A 15,422-nucleotide genomic window follows, 5' to 3' on the forward strand; every position below is an offset into this window, starting at 1 on the left:
GGGGAGCCCTGATCTAGACAATCTCATAAGACCATAGGTAAGGAAAGAGACCTCCAAAAGCCATCGATGGTCTCATAAGGCTGTGGCTAAGCAGAGACCTTCAAAGAGCATCTAGACCAGTGATGGGCAAGCTGTTGCTCTTGGTGTGTCAAAATTCGCCAAAAAACCTAGCATGACTTGGGTGGTGTGTCACTTTGAGGAAAAAACCCGTAATTTCACAACATGTATAGTTTAAATAACAAAAATGTGTAATTGTAATATATAACTGTATTTAAGAAATCAAAAACTATTTACTACCATTATTTCCATGTACAACCATCTATGGTACTTCTTGCATTTTAAACTTCACAAAGTTTCCACACTTTCTCTCTAATGTAGTTTCAATATAGTCATGAATAATGAATATACTAATAATAATAATAATAATAATAACAATAATATAATAGAATGATATAATAATAAGATAATATAATGATGTAAAATATATTAATAAGATAATATAATAGGATATATATACACACACACACACACACACACACTGTTCATTTGTAGGACGGAGTAAACAAAAAAACAACTGGATGAAATGACACCAAATTTGGCCAGAAAACACAACAACCCAAGAGGTGACCACCGCGTGTCAGCAAAAATGCTGTGCTGACACGCGTGTCATAGGTTCGCCATCACTGATCTAGACGATCTCATAAGACCATCGGTAAGGAAAGGGACCCTCAAAAGCCATCTAGATGATCCCATCAGGCCATCAGAAGACTATAGATAAGGAAAGGGACCCTCAAAGACCATCTAGATGGTTTCATAAGACCATCGGTAAGGAAAGTGACCTCCAAAAGCCATTTAGATGGTCTCATAAGGCCGTAGCTAAGCAAAGAGACCTTCAAAGACCATCTAGACGACTTCATAAGACCATAGGTAAGCAAAGAGACCTCCAAAGACCAGGTAGACTGAGGTCAACCCTAAATTTAGGACAGGGGTTGTGGAGAGCCACATCCGGCTCATGAGCCTTAGTTTGGGGACCCCTGCTCTATAGCAACATAGTTGATGCAGAAAAAGGACCGTAGAATTTCTTAGGCTCAATCAATTCAGAGGTGCTCCAAGAGTTGTCCTCTGCGGCGGTGACTCCTTTTGTGAGGCCCCAGTTTGGGCGCCAAGAGTGTATCCCGCAACTGGTGGGTCTGACGGAGGCTCTTCCCCCCCCCCTCCCCACAGAGGCCTGGGGGCAGTGGGTCTTGTCGGGGGGGCTCTTCCTGGGCGGCTGGGCCCTCAACTACCTGCCCTTCTTCCTGATGGAGAAGACCCTCTTCCTCTACCACTACCTGCCGGCCCTCACCTTCCAGATCCTCCTGGTCCCCGTCATCCTCCAACACCTCAGCGACCACCTCTGCAGGTAGGACGCCCGCATTTGCGGATTTTATCGTCTGGATTCAGACCTGTCAGGCTGGATGGCCTTCTGTCGGGAAGGTTTTGGTTGTGATTTCCCTCCAAACCCTGGTCAGGCAGCAAACAACAACATGCAAGTGTCGCTCTGTTAGGAACATTGCGAGATGCAGCTGACTCCGCAACACTTTCACCTTGTTGTTTGTTGCCATGTTTTCTTGTGAAGGCACCTCCCGTAAGAGACCTCCCGCAAAATCCAGGCAATTTTGCAGAAGGTCTTTGGACTAGCTGAGGATAATTATATTGTTGTTCATGATATTGATAGCAATAATGATACCGTTAGCCGCCTTGAGTCCCTACAAGGAGAAAAGCAGGGTATAATTAAAGATGATGATGATAAATTGTTAGTTGCCTTGAGTGCTTATGGGGAGAAATATTATTATTATTATTATTAATAATAATAATAATACAGTGTTAGTTGTCTTGAGTCCTTACGGGGAGAAAGGCGGGGTATTATTAATAATAATAATAATACAGTTAGTTGCCTTGAGTCCTTATGGGGAGAAAGGCGGGGTATTATTATTATTAATAATAATACAGTGTTAGTTGTCTTGAGTCCTTACGGGGAGAAAGGCGGGGTATTAATATTAATAATAATAATAATACAGTTAGTTGCCTTGAGTCCTATAATAATAAGGCACCTAACAATACATAATTACTATTACTGTTATTAGTATTATTATCTTTATCTCTACCCCGCCTTTCTCCTCGTAGCGATTCAGGGCAGCTAACAATCTATCATTACTATTGAGTCCCTAAGAGGAGAAAGGTGGGGTATAAATAAAGATAATAATACTAATAATAATAGTAAATGCAAATAGTAATAATGTAGTAGTAGTAAATATTATTATTATTATTACTGATACATAAAATGTCCAATATGAGAGCCTTGGGAGTTTATGAGTTCCCTGAAAGGAACAGTTCCGAGGGGGTCGGGCCCCTTACAATGGGGAGTGGGGAAAGCAGCCGTAATGGTTGACGTTTTTCTTGACGGTCTGTCTCCTGTTGTTTCTGCCCCCCCGGCAGGTCCGGCCTCTCGCAGAGCATGCTGCGTGCCCTGGGGGCGGCCTGGCTGTCTTCGGTCTGCCTGACCCACCACTCCTTCTGGCCGCTGACCTACGGGGAGCCCCCGCTCTCGCCCGCCGGGCTCCGGAGCCTGCGCTGGAAGGACAGCTGGGACCTGCTCATCCGGAGGCAGCGCCAGCCCTGACGAAGCGCAGCAGGACAACCGGCCTGGGACGGCTGGGACACGCGGCCCAAGCGCTCCTCGCAGAAAGCAGCCAGCTTGGCCTTACGTCACCTCATACCTCAGATCCATAGGCCTGGATCTATGTGTCTAGATCAGGGGGCCTCCAACTTTTAAAGCAGAGGCCGGTTCACAATCCTTCAGACTGTGGAGGGGCCGAATTATCATTTGGGGAAAAAAACCAAACAAATCCCTATGCACACTGCACATATCTTATATGTAGTGCAAAACAACAACAATAACAATAAAAGAACAATACAATATTTAAAAATGAAAATAATTTTAACCAACATAAACCTATCAGGATTTCAATAGGAAGTGTGGGCCTGCTTCTGGCCAATGAGATAGGTTAATTAGGATTGTTGTTAGGGGCACCCGATACTCCATAAGGGGCACATGATACTCCGTAAGCATCAAAGCCTGGCTGCTTCATACCTAGGGGACTCCATTGTTGGCCAGCTTGAATCCCATTGAATAGCCTTGCAGCATCAAAGCCTGGCTGCTTCATACCTAGGGGACTCCATTGTCGGCCAACTTGAATCCCATTGGATAGCCTTGCAGCATCAAAGCCTGGCTGCTTCATACCTAGGGGACTCCATTGTCGGCCAACTTGAATCCCATTGAATAGCCTTGCAGCATCAAAGCCTGGCTGCTTCATACCTACAGGGAATCCTCTTTATGCCACCTTCCATGCCACGAAGAAAACCCCACTAAGGACTACGCCACAGCAACGCGTGGCCGGGTACAGCTAGTATAATATAAAATGTCCAATGGACCTGTATATATTACTTTAAAACCATGTGAAATGTGCCCATGTATCTTTGTGTGTTTATGTGTGTATAGTCCTCAACACGGCAATTCTCCAACTCTTCCCTTCCAAATACTTTGGACTCGCAACTCCCAGAAGCCTCAGGGATTCTGGGAGATGAAATCACCTGAAAAAACAAGAGTTTGGGGAAGAAGACAATATAAACAGTACGGGCATTTCTTGAGTGATTTACGTCTCTGGTTGGCATTGATGAAGCCTGGATAATACGTCACCATGTTGTGTAAATTATCGTTTTTTTAATGCCAACAATATTTATTTATTTAATACATTTATATAGCACAATACTGGCAATAAATTACCATATTGTACTATATCTATTGTAATATTAATATTACATGTAATATATAACATATAATATTATTATATTGTATTACAAAATAATATTAACATTATATGCATATACAATATATTACAATATATATTATTGTAAGTTATATTGTGTATATGTATATATGCATGTATACATACACACATATATATACATACACATATATACATATAATCAACAAAGCATAAAAATAATCCCAACCTTGTCGAGATTTCATATACCATTTATTTGTTTCATTTGTAAACAAAGCCAAGCGTAATTAGACCCGGCCTGGGTGCGAGGGCGACAACGGACACCTCCAAAGCCCAAACCCACACAAAAACAAGAGGCCTCGTTGCCGTTTCCGGGTCCTTCACAGCAATGCGATACCAGTTCGATTTCGACTCCACGGTCCCAATGATTACCGTTTGCAAACCTTGTGCAAAAGCAAATGCGTCCTTGCGCAGACAGACCTACAATAGTACGCGTCTTGTTTTTTGGTTCCTCCCAAACATTGGCCACTTGGGACAAGAGACACAACACACTTCCTCTGTGCCGACTCTCCCAACAAACTGGCCAAAGTCTTTAACAAGGACTCTGGGACAAAGCCTCAATACTTCTTGCTATAGCCAAGATGAATGGGGCGTCTTCCAATCCCATCATCCCCTGAAGCAGACAGGAGAACGATGCAAACACAAAGTCCCTTCGCTCCTGATGCACAGGAAAGGCTGACTGCTCCAACCAATTGGCAGGTTAACAAAGGCATTCAGACAGGTTCTCCGGCAGCAGGATAGCAACAGTTACAAACAAATTCCCCAGGTTCTTGCAAAATCATCTAGCCCCTTTTAAGAAAGGACCCCTCCAACTTTCTTTAAACCCATCGTCCCCTGTGCTCACACCTGACTGGAGTACAAGGCAAACACAAAGCCCCTTCCGATGTATAGGAAAGGCTGACCGCTCCAACCAATTGGCATGGGATTTGGGCAGTTTAATCGAAAGGGAGATCCTTCCTATTGTAAGAAAGACTCCGGGACAAAGACTCAACGCTTCTGGCTATGGCCAATATATACTTCGAAGCCCATCATCCCCTGAATCAGTCAGAAAAGGTCAGGAGGAGAATGTAAACGCAAAGCCCTTGAGCTCCCTTGTTGAGAGGCCTTCCCTTACCTTCCCGAGAGCCTGGCTGCGGTGGTCCGTGAAGCCTTGGCCCAGTCCCAAAGGGCTCGGTCCAGAGTCCTGACCCCGAGGGGGGGCCCCCGGGGTCAGTGGGGCCGGCTGCTGGACTCCAGGTGGGAGCGCTTCCCCGGCGCCAGGAGGGCCCCGTTCTCGGACTGTTCCGGAAAGGGCCGCTTGGAGGAGCGGCTGCCGTTGAGGGCCCCCCGCTGCCACTTGCAGAGCTCCCCGCTCAGGATGTCCTGGATGTGCTGCACAATCAGGTTGATGGCCACTGCGAGGGGACGGGACAGAGAGCAGTCGGGAGCTGCCTTCGCACCAGAAAGAAACACTCATGCACAGATGCACTGCACAGACGCATTAGATGCGCATTAGAACATAGGCCCCACTGGCTAGGCCAGGCATGGGGCAAGTCATTTATATGCCACCTACAAGAAGAGTAGTAGTAATATACACATAGCCTAAGCCACTTGGCTCTCTTAAAATACAATAAGAGTAATATACACATAGCCTAAGCCACTTGGCTCTCTTAAAATACAATAAGAGTAATAGTAATATACACATAGCCTAAGCCACTTGGCTCTCTTAAAATACAATAATAGTAATATACACATAGCCTAAGCCACTTGGCTCTCTTAAAATACAATAAGAGTAATATACACATAGCCTAAGCCACTTGGCTCTCTTAAAATACAATAATAGTAATAGTAATATACACATAGCCTAAGCCACTTGGCTCTCTTAAAATACAATAATAGTAATATACACATAGCCTAAGCCACTTGGCTCTCTTAAAATACAATAATAGTAATAGTAATATACACATAGCCTAAGCCACTTTGGGTCTCAATCAAGAGACAAAAGCATAATAATAATAAATAATAATAATAATATAAATCACAGAGTCCTAGACACTTGGGAAGTATTCAACTTGTGATTTTGTGATACAAAATCCAGCACGTCTATCTTGTTTGCTGTGTCATAATAATAATAATAATAATAATAATAATAATACATCACACAGTCCTAGACACTTGGGAAGTGTTTGACTTGTGGTTTTGTGAAACGAAATCCAGCATGTCTATCTTGTTTGCTGTGTCATACAATAATAATAATAATAATAATAATAATATAAACATTGCCTGAACTGCATTGGGCCTCTTTCTTACCCATGTTGTCCACTCCCCGGGGGATAATCACGTCCGCATACTTCTTGGTCTGTAGGTAAGAAACACAAGGAGGAGTCTCACGAGAAGCCACCACCATCTCTTAAGAGCAGGAGTGGGAACCATCAAGTAAATGTCCTAGGAATACGGACCAACTTGCACCAGTATTATTATATACCCTATTTATTTGAACCCAACGCCCACCTTTTTTGGTTTACTAGGTAAAGGTTTTCCCCTGGCGTTAAGTCCAGTCGTGCCCGACTCTGTGGGTTGTCCGCAAGCACGTCCAAGATCATGTGGCCACTGGCAGGACTGCATGGAGCGCCGTTACCTTCCCGCCAGAGCAGTACCTATTGATCTACTCACACTCTGGGAGTTGGTGCTCATCTCCATTTCTAAGCCCAAGAGCCGGCGTTGTCCGTAGACACCTCCAAGGTCATGTGGCCACTGGCATGACTGCATGGAGCGCCGTTAACTTCCCGCCGGAGCGGTACCTATTGATCTACTCACATTTGCATGTCCATAGATATCTCCCAGGTCATGTGACCACTGGCAGGACTGTATGGAGCTATGTTATCTTCCCACCAAAGCAGTACCTATCGATCTACTCCCATTTGCATGTTTTCGAACTGCTAGGTTGGTAGAAGCTGGGGCTAACAGCGGGAGCTCCCCGAACTTGAACCACCAACCTTTTGGTCAGCAAGTTCAGCAGCTCAATGCTTTAACACGCTGTGCCACTGGGGGCTCCCTAATAAAAATTATTACATATACAGTAGAGTCTTGCTTATCCAACGTAAACGGGCCAGCAGAACGTTGGATAAGCAAATATGTTGGATAATAAGGAAAGATTAAGGAAAAGCCTATTAAACATCAAATTAGGTTATGATTTTACAAATTAAGCACCAAAACATCATGTTATACAACAAATTTGACAGAAAAAGTAGTTCAATACTACAGTAATTACTGTATTTACGAATTTAGCACCTTATCACGATGTATTGAAAACATTGACTACAAAAATGCGTTGGATAATCCAGAACGTTGGATAAGCGAGTGTTGGATAAGCGAGACTCTACTGTACAAAAGCATTAAACCAAGGCAATTAAAGTAGTTTCATTCTACAGCACAGATGCACCCAAGGTTTGTTTCCTTTTCCATCGATGAAACACTTTTGTCTTTGATGGCCCGGGCTGTGGCGCAGGCTGGAGAGCAGCCAGCTGCAACCAGCTGCAATGAATCACTCTGACCAGGAGGTCATGAGTTCGAGGCCTTGTCTTTGTTCTATGTTAAAGGCACTGAATGTTTGCCTATATGTGTCATGTGATCCGCCCTGAGCCCCCTTCGGGGTGAGAAAGAAGGGCGGGATATAAATGCTGTCAATAAATAAATAATAAATAAAGAATTCTAAGCAGGCAGCAACTCTAATGGCTGAATGACAAAGAGGGCAGTTTTTGCGCATCACATTCAGCAGCAAATACTTTTTGGGGGTTTTGAAAATGGAGGTTTGTGTCAGATTCGATGGTGCATCAGACTCGAGCTAATATGGTATCTTATCCGGCCGCAACACCAGTGTTGTGTATGACATCCAGTCAGAATATCTGGGTTGTGATCATGGCCATAAAGTCCCTGGGTTTGGAAATGTCCTGATACGAAGCCTCATATAGACAAGTAGGGGCTCCTCTTTTAATCGGAAAAGAAGGCGAGGCTCCCATTACCGGCAGGCAGAACTCCTCGAAGGCCGGCTTGACGAAGGTGGTGTACTGCGTCAGGATCTGCTCCAGGTCCCGTCCCCGCTTCATGTCCCGCAGAACTGCAAAGAGGAAGGAAAAGGGCCCGGTTGGTCTTATGGCAAGAGCAGAAGAAGCAAGGAGGAGCCAAAGGGAGGGTCGAATCCAAATAAGCTCATCTTATTTATTATTATTATATATATATACTAGCTGTGCCCAGCCACGCGTTGCGGTGGCAAAGTGGTGGTGGTATTGGTTAAAAGTTGTTGTGGAATTTTTATTTGACGTTATTTGTATTTTTTAAAATTAATTTTATTGTAACTTATCTTTTTATTTATTATATTTTATTATTTTTTTGTATTATTTTTAGTTATTTTGTTATAGTATTTTATTGTATTAATTTTTTAGTGTTTTTAATTATTTTTATTGTATTATTTGTATTTATTTTATTTTTTTATTCTTTTATTAACACTGGGCTGAGTGGGTTGCTAGGAGACCAAGTGGGCGGAGCTTAGCCTTCTAAGTGGCAGCAATTGGATAAAAACAATTATTGCTCTCCCTCTAAGTAGGACTTTATTTTTCTTTTCTTTTTGTTGTATCAACCTAGAGGCATGGATGATGGGTTGTGTTGTCAAATTTCGAGGTTGGGGTGCCTGTAGTTTTGTTGTTTTGTGGGTCGCCGTGATGCCACCACTCATTTATATATATACTAGCTGTGCCCGGCCACGCGTTGCTGTGGCAAAGTGGTGGTGGTATTGGTTAAAAATTGTTGTGTAATTTTTATTTGACGTTATTTGCATTTTTTAATTAATTTTATTGTAAGTTATATTTTTATTTATTATATTTTATTATTTTCTTGTATTATTTTTAGTTATTTTCTGTTATTATAGTATTTTATTGTATTAATTTTTTAGTGTTTTTTATTTTAAAAAATTGGGTTGCTAGGAGACCAAGTTGGAGGAGCTTAGCCTTCTAATTGGCAGCAATTGGATAAAAGCAATTATTCCTCTCTCTCTCTCTAATTAGGACTTTGTTTTTCTTTTCTTTTTGTTGTATCAACTTAGAGGCATGGATGATGGGCTGTGTTGTCAAATTTCGAGGTTGGGGGGCCTGTAGTTTTGTTGTTTTGTGGGTTGCCGTGATGCCATCACTCATTTATATATATAGATATAAATGTAATGTGCGTTTTCCCCATGGAGTAAACAACAAAACCACTGAACCAAATCACACCAAATTTGGCCACAAAAGACACAGTCATCCAATCTATGTCTTTCAATAAAAAATTGTGAATATTGTATATTCACAAGGTTTAGGAAATAACATTTACTAACTACGGTAGAGTCTCACTTATCCAACATAAACAGGCCGGCAGAACGTTGGATAAGCAAATATATTGGATAATAAGGATTAAGGAAAAGCCTATTAAACATCAAATTAGGTTATGATTTTACAAATTAAGCACCAAAACATCATGTTACAACACATTTGACAGAAAAAGTAGTTCAATACACAGTAATGCTATGTAGTAATTACTGTATTCACGAATTTAGCACCAAAATATCACGATATATTGAAAACATTGACTACAAAAATGCGTTGGATAATCCAGAACGTTGGATAAGCGAGTGTTGGATAAGTGAGACTCTACTGTACTATCAACAATTCCTCAATACCTTATTTCCCATACCACCACACTTCGCCACAGGAACACATGGCTGGGCACAGTTAGCTAATAATAAAAATAATAACAATAACACTATAAGCCTTATATATCACCTGTCACATCAGCACTTTTAATCTTGTACCCCTTACTCTGGCCCGGCCCAGTTTTATTGTGTTTTAGCGTATTTATTGCTTGTTACTTATACTGTTTTAATTGTTTTTAATTTGCCTTTTGTTTTGTATTGTTATATTGTGCGTTGAGGCCTTGGCCTTTGTAAGCCGCATCGAGTCCTTCGGGAGATGCTAGCGGGGTACAAATAAAGTTTAATAATAATAATAATAATATGTAAGAAAATTGGATGAATTTCCTGTTTGGAAAGTGTCATTTCTCATTTAATGGTGCGGTCCTTACTTGGAAAGTAGTTGTTCTACTCCAGAGGTGGGGAAACAACAACATATATAACAACAATATAACAAACACAATAATGTTTCCTGGCGGCCCAGAAAAGGGTGTGTTCAGAGCTCCTGCAATGAAGTGGCCAAGAAGATGCCCCCATTTCTGAGAACAGTGTAGCCCAGGGTCCCCAAACTAAGGCCCGGGGGCCGGATGCGGCCCTCCGAGGTCATTTACCTGGCCCCCGCCCTCAGTTTTATAATATAATATATTGTATATACATATAATATTGATAATAATATTATAATGTAATACAATATAGCACTAATAATAATACCATATAATAATATTAATTATATATTCTATATTACATATAATATTACTAATAATATTACAGTATTGTGGTATAGTTCAATATAGTAATATATAATGCTAATAGTGTGCTATGCTAATAATATAATATATTGTATGTACATATAATATTGATAATAATATTATAATGTAATACAACACTAATAATAATACCATATAATAATATTAATTATATATTCTATATTACATATAATATTACTAATAATATTACAGTATTGTGGTATAGTTCAATATAGTAATATATCATGCTAATAGTGTGCTATGCTAATAATATAATATATTGTATGTACATATAATATTGATAATAATATTATAATGTAATACAACACTAATAATAATACCATAAAATAATATTAATTACATACTCTATATTACATATAATATTACTAATAATATTACAGTATAGTGGTATAGTTCAATAAAGTAATATATAATGCTAATATTGTGCTATGCTAATAATATAATATATTGTATGTACATATAATTTGTAAGCCACTCTGAGTCCCCTTTGGGGTGAGAAGAGTGTGATACAAATGTAGTAAATAAATGCAGCAAATAAATAATAAATAAATACATTTTAGACTTAGGCTCGCCCAAATTCTGAAATGACTTGAAGGCACACAACAACAACCACAACCCTAATTAACTTGACTATCTCATTGGCCAGAAGCAGGAGCACACTTCCCATTGAAATCCTGATCAATGTATGTGGTTAAAATTGTTTTTATTTTTAAATATTGTATTGTTCTTTCATTGTTCTTGTTGTTGTTTTTGCACTACAAATAAGACATGTGCAGTGTGCATCGGAATTTGTTTTTATTTCTTTTTCAAATGATAATCCGGCCCCTCAACAGTCTGAAGGATTGTGGACCGGCCCTCGGCTTAAAAAGTTTGAGGACCCCTGGTGTAGCCAAATGCAGGCCAAGGGCCGGGCCTTACCTCTGCGGGAGAGCCGGACGTCCGAATCCGTGTCGACGAAGAGGCGCAGGTGGAACATGTCCCGGATCTCCTGGTTGTAGAAGACCAAGATGCCCTCAAAGAGGACCACATCCGCAGGGTAGACCACCGTGGTCTCCGGAAGCCTGTGGGGAAGGAAGCACCTCAGAAGAAGCCCTTCATCCCAGGTACCGATGGATGGACTACAACTCCATCCACCCACATTAACACGAACCTGGAATGGGTCACAAAGTCATAGGTCGGGACCTCCACTGTCTGGCCATCCACAATGTTCTTCAGGGTCGTCTGCATCAACTCGTTGTCAAACGCATCTGCAGAAAACGGGGAAATAAAAGGCGGGGCAGCATGAAAACAGCAGCTGAAGCAGCAGGGCTCTCTTCCATGTCTAGAACTCTATGGGATTCCTCTTCCCACCTCTACCATATAACGGAATAGGTTGAGACTCTATAATGGGATCGGCATTGTGTGCCGCAGAATGTCCCTCCTGCAGAAACATTTTTTTTTGCAGTTTAATACACTTCTACCATGTTTTTGTGATAGAATATTAGCAAACCCTATATGTCTATGTTCATATCTATCTATCTAGACATCTCTCTATATATAGAAAATTATATCCGTATAGGATTTGCAAAGACTTGCAAACATATGAGGGGAAAATAAATATATAAAATAATTTATACACATAGATAGATATGCAGGTAGATGGAAATCTCTAGATATCTATATGTATATAGGATTTGCAAAGACCTGCAAACACATGAGGGGGAAATTCATATATAACATTAATGTATAGAGAGATACAAATAGATAGGCACACAGGGATTTCAAAGGCATGCAGGGGGAAATGCCTATATATCTATAGCAGAGATTAACAAAATGCTTTTATAAGATTAATGGGTATATATATATATATTTATCCTTCTTCCTGACTTGCAAGGGCTTCTTTCCCTTTTCAAAACATTCCCTTGGTTTAGAGCCGAGGAAGGCTTTGGAAAAGTAAACACTGATAAGGGAGGGTAAGATGAGAGATAAATATATCATATATTGCAAGCAACGGCCTCCAGACTCCGCTGCCTGCTTGGCCTTGACCTGATTCTAAGCTGGGGGAAGCTTTTTCAGCTCATAAAAAGGGCAGAAAAACTCGGCTTATCTTCGAGTATACGGTAGGTAGGTAGATAGATACCTGGGTGGTCAAAGTTGTACTGTCCCTTGAGGGCCTTGGCCTTCTGCTCGGCAGAGAGGGCCTTATAGAAGCGGTCCTGGCTGAGGATGACCACCTTCCGCTGCCGGTGGTCCACCTCATTCTGGCCCAGCAGCTCCATGATCTTCTCGCACACCGTTGACTGCAAAAGACAACAACAGACAGGATTATATGGCAGGAATATTACCCGTACTGACTCAAATCTAATGAGCCATCAGATGTAGTGCACACCCCCATTTTCAAACACCAAAACATCCGGGCAATGTCTCCTGGGCAACGTCCTTGCAGACGGTCAATTCTCTCACACCAGAAGCGACTTGACACTCAAGTCGCTCCTGACACAGAAAAAAAAAAGCCATAGCAGAGCACTTGATGACCCAACTTGGACACAGCATATTATTTGAGAACATTGAAAGGTTGGACCAACCTCACAACCACAATGTCAGATGACACAGAGAAGCCAATGAAATTCACAAGCATGTGGGCAATTTCAAGAGAAAGGAAACCATGAAAATGAACAAAATCTGGCGACTAGGATTTAAAAAACTCTTAAAATCAGGGCAGTAAATAAAGAACAACACTCTGAAAACAGGGGAAATCTAGACAGGAAAAGTCAGGGCCAGCTAACACCTCCCAACAAATGATTCCCCCAGGCAGGAATCAGCCAAGCTTTGAAGCTGAAAGGCCATTCAATGCTAATCAAGTGGCCAATGGCAACACTTGCCTCCAACCTCCAACAGACAGGAGTTCTTTCTCTCACATTGGATCTCATTCCACAGATATATATATATCTAAACCCTAGTTTCTAACAGACCTCCCAACCTCTGAGGATGCCTGCCATAGATGTGGGCGAAAGGTCAGGAGAGAATGATTCTGGAACATACAGCCCAGAAAACTCACAGCAACCCAATCCTCTTTTCGTTTCCCCCTTTCCTATGTATCTTTATATCTACAAACACAATATATTATTATTATTATTATTATTATTAACTGCATTTCTATACCACTTTTCTCACCCCTGGGGGGACTCAAAGCGGTTTACATCATCATAAATGGCAAAATTCAATGCCTTACATATATAAAAATACAGTAGAGTCTCGTTTATCCAACGTTCTGGATTATCCAACACATTTTTGTAGTCAATGTTTTCAATAAATCGTGATATTTTGGTGCTAAATTCGTAAATACAGTAATTACTACATAGCATAATTTCATATTGAACTACTTTTTCTGTCAAATGTGTTGTATAACATGATGTTTTGGTGCCTAATTTGTAAAATCATAACCTAATTTGATGTTTAATAGGCTTTTCCTTAATGCCTCCTTATTATCCAACATATTTGTTTATCCAACATTCTGCCAGCCCGTTTATGTTGGATAAGTGAGACTCTACTGTATTTTGTAATACAATATAATACAATACACATGTATATATACATATATAATATAATTTACAATAATATATAATATAATGTATATGCACATAATATTAATAATATTATTTTGTAATACAATATAATACAATACACATGCATATATACATATATAATATAATTACAATAATATATAATATTATAATATAATACGAATAATACAATATAATAATATTAATTATAAATTATATAATTTATAATTATATATATAGATATAGTACAATATGGTAATTTATTGCCAGTTGTACTATGCTAATAATATAATATTGTATGTAAATTTAATTTGTAAGCCGCTCTGAGTCCCCTTCGGGATGATATAAATGTATTAAATAAATAAATAATAAATAAATTTTAATCTACCATTGTATGTTTTGATTTAAATATGTGGTATATTTTTATATATGTAAGGCATCGAATTTTGTCATTTATGATGATGACACATTCGCACTTTGGCCCAGATTTGTGTTTGATATTCCTGTTTTTAACATTTTATCTTGTAAGATTGTCTTTTATGATTGTTTTACTGATATTGTTGATTTATTGTTGTAAATTTGTGTTTTTGTTTTGATTTTGATGTTGGGCAAGGCCCCATGTGAGCCGCCCCGAGTCCCTTCGGGGAGATGGGGCGGGGTACAAGAATAAAATTATTATTATTATTATTATTATTATTATTATTATTATTATTATTATATGTAAACCGCTTTGACTCCAGGGGTGAGAAAAGCGGTATAGAAATGCAGATAATAATAATAATAATAATAATAATAATAATAATAATAATAATATTGTGTTTGTAGATACAGTAGAGTCTCACTTATCCAACATTCGCTTATCCAACGTTCTGGATTATCCAACACATTTTTGTAGTCAATGTTTTCAAAACAGTAGAGTCTCACTTATCCAATATAAACAGGCCGGCAGAATGTTGGATAAGCGAATATGTTGGATAATAAGGAGGCATTAAGGAAAAGCCTATTAAACATCCAAATAGGATATGATTTTATAAATTAAGCACCAAAACATCATGTTATACAACAAATTTGACAGAAAAAGTAGTTCAATATGCAGTAATGCTACGTAGTAATTACTGTATTTACGAATTTAGCACCAAAATATCATGATATATTGAAAACATTGAATATTGTACATTCTATGGTACATTATAGACAGACCTATCCTTCTATGTATTCCTATCCAAGGACACAAGGCTTTTGCGGCCTAGCTGGGCTTCGAGGCCCACAGGTCCTGAGGGAGCCATTTTCCCCTCAGAACGGCAGCGGCGGGGCCCGGGCATGTCTTGGGCCTCTGCGCTTACCTTCCCGCTGGCGGTTCCTCCGCTGACGCCGATCAGGAAGGGCCTGGGCCGCGGCCTCTCCGCTTCCGAGGCGCCCGCCAGCCCCGAAGGCCCCGTTACCGCCGCCATGGCCCGGCCTAGACATCGCCTACTCGCCTCATCGCAGAGGAACTACCGCTCCCAGCACGCCTCGCGCGGGCCAAGCCGCC

General features: G+C 40.3%; 2 protein-coding genes across 11 annotated transcripts in view; one reads left to right on the plus strand and one right to left on the minus strand.

Annotated features, from left to right (window-relative positions):
- pomt1 (protein O-mannosyltransferase 1) overlaps window positions 1–3,508 on the plus strand; it is a 39,205-nt gene extending 35,697 nt beyond the window's left edge. For 7 of the 9 annotated variants that reach the window (XM_062959038.1, XM_062959036.1, XM_062959039.1 and 4 more), the window contains 2 exons: window positions 1,225–1,402; window positions 2,479–3,508. In XM_062959038.1, the coding sequence (XP_062815108.1) occupies window positions 1,225–1,402; window positions 2,479–2,662 (362 nt within the window). In that variant the 3' untranslated portion in view covers window positions 2,663–3,508. The remainder of the gene's footprint in view (window positions 1–1,224; window positions 1,403–2,478) is intronic. The other 2 variants (XR_010000064.1, XM_062959034.1) reach the window with 2 other exon arrangements.
- uck1 (uridine-cytidine kinase 1) overlaps window positions 1–15,422 on the minus strand; it is a 29,683-nt gene extending 14,261 nt beyond the window's left edge. Inside the window, exons 1-7 of one of the 2 annotated variants that reach the window (XM_062959051.1) lie at window positions 15,235–15,416; window positions 12,469–12,628; window positions 11,500–11,596; window positions 11,268–11,410; window positions 7,889–7,983; window positions 6,177–6,225; window positions 4,058–5,281 (exon numbers count right to left, since the gene is read on the minus strand). In XM_062959051.1, coding sequence (XP_062815121.1) covers window positions 5,097–5,281; window positions 6,177–6,225; window positions 7,889–7,983; window positions 11,268–11,410; window positions 11,500–11,596; window positions 12,469–12,628; window positions 15,235–15,342 — 837 coding nt within the window. In that variant the 5' untranslated portion in view covers window positions 15,343–15,416 and the 3' untranslated portion in view covers window positions 4,058–5,096. Of the gene's footprint in view, window positions 1–4,057; window positions 5,282–6,176; window positions 6,226–7,888; window positions 7,984–11,267; window positions 11,411–11,499; window positions 11,597–12,468; window positions 12,629–15,234 lie in introns of those variants that run through there. The other variant, XM_062959052.1, reaches the window with a different exon arrangement.

This window comes from Anolis carolinensis, unplaced genomic scaffold, assembly GCF_035594765.1.
Source record: "Anolis carolinensis isolate JA03-04 unplaced genomic scaffold, rAnoCar3.1.pri scaffold_7, whole genome shotgun sequence".
NCBI classification, from domain to species: domain Eukaryota; kingdom Metazoa; phylum Chordata; class Lepidosauria; order Squamata; family Dactyloidae; genus Anolis; species Anolis carolinensis.